Source organism: Cynoglossus semilaevis, chromosome 20 (assembly GCF_000523025.1).
Source record: "Cynoglossus semilaevis isolate Cse_v1.0 chromosome 20, Cse_v1.0, whole genome shotgun sequence".
Lineage (NCBI taxonomy): Eukaryota > Metazoa > Chordata > Actinopteri > Pleuronectiformes > Cynoglossidae > Cynoglossus > Cynoglossus semilaevis.
Window position 1 is genome coordinate 13,742,679 of NC_024326.1, and position 6,084 is coordinate 13,748,762.

Consider the following 6,084-nt stretch of genomic DNA (forward strand, 5'->3'; position numbering starts at 1 on the left):
CATTCACACTGCCATTCACACTGCCATTCACACTGCCATTCACACTGCCATTCACACTGCCATTCACACTGCCATTCACACTACCATTCACTGGCGTGGTTCCTTCGTTTTGTTGGTCAGAACAGTGGTCACCGCCGTACATTTTCACACGCTGTTGAAGTGTTTTTAATTAAATTGATTTTTGTTTTCACCTTATCCAGCAGGTGGCGGCACGTCATCCTACCTGTAACTTCATGCAGGAGGTGGAGAGAGAGAGGGTGGAGTGTGTGAGGAGGCTTAGAGAGGCGGAGGAGGACGAAGAGGAAGGAGAGACCAGCAGCAGCCCAGGTCAGGGTCCACGTTTGTCTTGAAGAGAGACAAATGTCAAATTAACCACAAATTAATGTCAACAATGACAAGACAGAGGACAGTTAGCAGATCATGGACACTTAGATATTTGCCTAGGGCACCATCTGCTGGCAGGGACAAAAAAAAGCTATCTGTTATAAGCAAATAAATAAATGTAAAGAACAACAATAATAATAAGTTTGTTTTTTGGAAAGTCCAAAAACCATTCACAGAGTGATGGATTAATTCATTAACTGATTAATTAATCACACCCTAAACTGACCAGGTGTGAATGGCATCTCGGAAACGCCCAATCATATTTCAGCAATCTCCCAGAACCAGCTGTTGATCACAGTTTCTCCTCCGAGCGTATCAAACGCTGTTGAGGCTGCTTAAATACTTTGGCTAAAGTCTCAAAGTTTGTTTTTACATTTGTTGTAAAGACCAGTTCAGCCTGAGCTAATATCCAGGTGATGTCATCATTTAGCCTTTAGCTTTTAGCTGTTCTGTGCTGATCATCTCTTTAACCACAGATCAACGTCCTCTCCGTTTGCTCGACAAGCTTTTTCTCATTGTTCACGGTGACAGGACTGGGCTGCAGGGGAACGTGGGACAGCATTGCATGCTGGGACGGAGCCCAGATGGGAGAGACCATCACCATCCCCTGTCCACCAGTCCTTCAGACTTTATTTGGCAGAAAAGGTGAGGTTTTTTTTTTTATCAAAATCGTGAAGGAACGCTAAAAGTTGGCCTGGAACGGTGTTTAAACAACAACAGGATAACAGCACGGGGGGAGGGGGAGGGGGGGGGGTCACAGGTGATCAGGTGGTCTCTGAAAACATCTCTGCTCCCCTCCGTGTCCTACAGGAAACATAAGCAGGAAGTGCACCTCCTAGGGATGGTCCGAGGTTTTCCCCAACATCAGCAGTGTGTGTGAGTCACACACCAGTCAGGAGAAGGTACGGCGTCAGCCCCGGTGGTGGACGTTGTCCTGAGGTCAAATGACCGTAGAGTTGTAGTCTGGTCTCCTCAGACCAGATGGTCCCACGGTCTTCTTCAGCCTGGATCATCTTCCTCCAGGTTGTCCTCAGCAGACTTCAGTCTGGTCCGGTGCAGGACTCAGTCTCAGTCTTTGGTCATATTCAGGTCCAGACTGGACCCAGTTCTTCGACTATGTAACTAGCACCACCTACAGGCTCCACACTGTCAAACCCAGATCTCCATGGTTGTTGAACTACACAGCACACACTCTTCCCCTCACGTAGGACTCCAGACCATATTCTGCTGATGAAGTCCAGTCTGACCGGGTCGTGGGTTCAGGCGTCAACAGATGAAGAAGAAGAAGAAGAAAATCTTTCAGACTTCATTCCTGAATGTTGAAAGGTTTCAAAGGTGGGGAGGAGGAGCATGAAAAAAGATGAGAGTAAATTCACCTGAAGTGACCTGAAGTTTTTACTTCTTGTTCATCCCTGGACTTTGATCCAGATGATCCAGTCATCACAGTCTCTGACTGTCTACAATGTGAAATACTGTCACTGTTGAAATGTAAGAACAGCATTTCCACATAGTCTGTATAATGTCTCTCTGCCTAAACCAAAGTCCATGGAGAAAATCAGAGATTTTAGTTCAGACCAAAGTCCATGGAGAAAATCAGAGATTTTAGTTCAGGCAGTGATCTATAAAGGTAACTTTTGTGACTGGTTCACAGTGATCCACCTCCTCTTCTCTGTGTGGCTGCAGCTCATCTTCTACATGCTGGTCCAGACCCTCTACACTCTGGGTCACAGTCTGTCGTTGATCGCCCTCATCACAGGAAGTGCCATCCTCTGTTTGTTCCGGTAAAACTGAATTCATCAGGAGGTTCTGTTGTTTTGGGTTTTTTTTTTTTCAAAGGGAACAGAATAAGAAAAAAAATTGTTTTTGTCCAGTTCCATATTTGTTTGTTTTGCTGATAGTTCTTGAACATCTGTGTGACAGGAAGCTCCACTGCACCAGGAACTACATCCACCTCAACCTCTTCTTGTCCTTCATCCTGAGAGCCGTGGCCGTCCTGGTTAAAGATCACATCCTCTTCAGCCGCACCTTACAGTGCTCCAAACAGCCGTCGCTGGTGAGTTCAGCCCATGTGTGGTATGGACTCGCCATTAGGTGTCGCTAACCACTATGTGTAGTCACCCTGACCTTCTCAACTCAGGAGAGTCACATGACGAGGTTCAAAGTGTTTTGGCTTTGTTTGGATGAATGAGCTGAACCACATCTGCGTTTGTTCCAGGTGGGCTGTAAGGCCAGCCTGGTGTTCCTCCAGTACTTCATCATGGCTAACTTCTTCTGGCTCCTGGTGGAGGCGCTGTACCTCCACACTCTGCTCATTGCCATCTTCTCTGAGAACAAACACTTCGTCTTCTACACTTTCATTGGCTGGGGTTAGCATTAAACCTTGTATACCTGTGTTTCCTTTAGCAATGGATGTGTAGCAGTTAGCATAGCTATGAGTTCACCCAACAACTAACCTCTACTCTACCTACCTACCCTTCATACAACCGCTCTACAAATATTTATCAACATGTCTACCTACCAACAGCATCATCTCAATGTTAAAGCGCTGCTGTGGGCACCAGACACCAGAGCTAACGTTAGCTACGACAGGCCTGGTACACACACCAAGGCTAACGTTAGCTACGACAGTCCTGGTACAGACCCCAGAGCTAACGTAGGCTACGACAGTCCTGGTACAGAGACCAGAGCTAACGTTAGCTTCGACAGTCCTGGTACAGACCCCAGAGCTAACGTAGGCTACGACAGTCCTGGTACAGAGACCACAGCGAACGTTCGGTACAACAGTCCTGGTACAGAGACCACAGCTAACGTTAGCTACGACAGGCCTGGTACACACACCAAGGCTAACGTTAGCTACGAAAGTCCTGGTCAGCTCCCCCCTCCTCTTCTCCTGACTTCTTTGATGCTCTGATTCTCCTGACAGGAATCCCCGTGGTGTTTGTGTCGGCCTGGGTGATAACCAGGGTCTACCTGGAGGACACTGGGTGAGTCGCAGCGTCAGCCAATCACAGAAAACCTCCTTTAAAGCCTGGATTTAGTGGGTTCAAAGTCTCATACAATGAAGTTCTCATTAGAATATTCCGAGGGTTACTGATGATGTCACATTATTTCCACCAATGACATGTCTGTAAGGAAGGAAGCAGCAGAAGGATGTTTGTTTTAAGGAGGGTGTTAACTCCACCATCCACCCTAACAACTCACCCAACCCCCTCCTACCTGCCCACCCACCCTAATATACATATATATGTACATACATATATACCTGTCAATCAAACTGCAGAGACCTGTCCACTGATCTGAGGACAGACCTTCACTACTACCTTAAAACCTTCTCTTCTTGAGGATCAACAATCAATCAATGTTGATCAACTTTATCTGGGGGAGGGGGGGGCTTTTATCCTGTCTCCTCAGATGCTGGGAAAGAAATGACAACCCGACACCAAACTGGTTGATCAATGGTCCCATTGGGTTCTCCATCCTGGTAGGTTGGTGCTGCAGTAGTGAATCGTTTTACCCTCGGCTGGGCAGATAGTTGGCGCTCATGCTACATTCTTTTTTAACCCTTGGCCGTTTCCAGGATACATTTTTACGCCTAAACGTTTTGACCATGTTCTCGAGCTAACCAATAATATGGTGATAATGTCTCTGCCAATGACGGCTCTGCTCAGCTATTGACCTATGACCTTTTCTCATCATCAGCGGTCAGTTCAAAAACACCTCCTCCTCTTTCCTCTCCTTCAGGTGAACTTTATCTTCTTCATCAGAATCATTTGCATCCTGGTCCAAAAGCTGAGGTGTCCAGAAGTGGGCGGCAACGACCAATCACAGTACAGGTATCTGACAGGATGTGGTCTAAACCAGAGGTCACAGGCCTTTTGTGCCATGGACTGGTTTCAGGTCAGACTGGTCTGAACCACGAGTCACATGACTAACGTATAAAAATGAGCAACGATACAGGAAAAAAAAAAAAAAGGATTGGTACGAAACCTGAGCTCTGGTTCTTCTTCCTGCTCCTCCAGCAGGAGACTGGCCAAGTCCACCCTCCTGCTCATCCCTCTCTTTGGGATCCACTACGTGGTCTTCGTCTGTCTCAGTGAGTCCATGGCAGAAGACTATAAGATATTCTTTGACCTGGCTCTGGGGTCTTTCCAGGTCGGTCCTCTTCTTCTTTCTTCTTTCAAACCCGCGGCAGGTTTTTGTCCCTGTCTGATCTGTGGTCCATTTTCCTCTCCAGGGTCTGGTGGTGGCCGTTCTCTACTGTTTCCTCAACAGTGAGGTAGGATTTTCCGAAACCTTAGAACACACGTGTCAAACTCGAGGCTTGAGGGCCAAATGCAGGCCTCTAAGTTATGTTGCGTGGCCCGCGGAAGTTTAAAAAAAAATTTATTGTTACATGTGTACAGTCTTACAGTTACAGTTAGCTGATGTGGCCCCCTGGTGAAAATGAGTTTGACATCCCTGCCATAGACAGTCCAGCAGGGGGCTCTGCACTGAGAGACTCACAGCCACATTAATTCTACACCACTGTAAGGCTTGAAGGAGTTTAAAGGGAAGCTTTCTTCAGATGATTCTGATATTGAAGTTTGTTTAGCTTTTCTTCCCTGGCCTGTAGGTGGTGCAAGTGCACATTTAAAGCCTTTGTTAGAACTGTACAGGTTTCACATCAGCATGTACTGCAGTAAAATCTCACCGCAGTAACTGTTTACCACATGAGAGTACCTCTATAATACCAAAGCTAGGCTAAGCTAACCCTGCTAACGTCTTCAGCATTTCTCCTCTGGTCTTTACCAGCAGCTCTGAATCTAGTGATGTTCATTACTGCCACCTACAGATTAAACATGAGATTACCAGTCTCTGTACTCGGAATGAAAGTACATTTGCATTGAAAACCTACTGGACAGGAGTGTCATCATGTGATCAGTTCAGCTGAGTCAGGCTCTGCGTCACATGACCATTTGGAGATTGTTTCGTTGTTCCTAGCTAACTGGCTAATAGACGTAGACAAAGCGGAACAGGAACAGTTCTTTGTGTGTGTGTGTGAGAGAACACCGTACCTTGTGTGAAGGAAGTGATGACGTTCTTGCTCAGGTGCGGTGTGAGCTGAAGAGGAAGTGGCGAAGTCTGTGGCTGAGTTGTCGTCCGAGCAGAACTCCACGGCTCAACAGCGCCCTCGCCTCCAGGAACGGAATAGAACACATGGTGCAGTTTCATTGCAACTCAAGAACTCAGTCCATCCTGCAGTCTGAGACCAGCATGCTGTGACCCTGCCCCCTGGTGTCAGGTTTAAGAGAAGGACACTTGGTCATGTTAGCAGTAGCATTTGTAGCATTTAATTTTCTCTGCCTCGACCTAGTTATAAACATGAAATTGTAAAAATGTTAGAGTTTATTTCACTGTTATTGATGTTTACATTATAAATGTTAGTTCTTCCAGTTTTTCTAATGTATTTGCCATTTTAGTTTTACTGTTAAATACACTTCAGCAACTTTAAGCCAGGTCTTATTTTCGGAATCATCTTAGCGGGCTACGCTAGCCTTTAGCTTTTACAGACTGTAGACGACTTTTAGCTTTTCTTTATGAAAGAGTAGCATTTTAAAAACTACCATTCAATTGTCTTTTAGCCATGCTTGCTGTTTCAGTGACAATCATGGACGTTCAGACTCAAGCTCGGCCTCAGCGTCTTCATACAAATACAAAATA

At 46.1% G+C, this 6,084-nt stretch overlaps 1 protein-coding gene across 10 annotated transcripts; it reads left to right on the forward strand.

Moving 5' to 3' along the window:
• Positions 1-1,128: 1,128 nt before the first annotated feature.
• On the forward strand, positions 1,129-6,078 carry LOC103396749 (vasoactive intestinal polypeptide receptor 2). Of its 10 annotated transcripts, XM_017042317.2 has the most exons (11): positions 1,129-1,502; positions 1,593-1,719; positions 2,068-2,165; positions 2,305-2,437; positions 2,600-2,750; positions 3,308-3,368; positions 3,796-3,865; positions 4,126-4,217; positions 4,404-4,536; positions 4,619-4,660; positions 5,473-6,078. In XM_017042317.2, exons 3-11 carry the CDS (start codon positions 2,080-2,082, stop codon positions 5,644-5,646), a joined length of 942 nt encoding a protein of 313 aa, XP_016897806.1. In that variant the 5' UTR covers positions 1,129-1,502; positions 1,593-1,719; positions 2,068-2,079; the 3' UTR covers positions 5,647-6,078. The 10 variants fall into 10 exon arrangements, with proteins under 10 accessions (XP_016897806.1, XP_016897808.1, XP_024922103.1 ...); XM_017042319.2 differs by having other exon boundaries at positions 1,129-1,872; XM_025066335.1 differs by having other exon boundaries at positions 1,129-1,719.
• Positions 6,079-6,084: the final 6 nt, after the last annotated feature.

Bases quoted from the DNA above. Each gene is read 5' to 3' on its own strand.
- LOC103396749 (XM_017042314.2), top strand. From the start codon at position 1,930: ATGGAGAAAATCAGAGATTTTAGTTCAGACCAAAGTCCATGGAGAAAA. The intron at 2,166-2,304 runs GTAAAACTGAAT...TCTGTGTGACAG, and splicing joins GCCATCCTCTGTTTGTTCCG to GAAGCTCCACTGCACCAGGA. The intron at 4,661-5,472 runs GTAGGATTTTCC...GTTCTTGCTCAG, and splicing joins ACTGTTTCCTCAACAGTGAG to GTGCGGTGTGAGCTGAAGAG.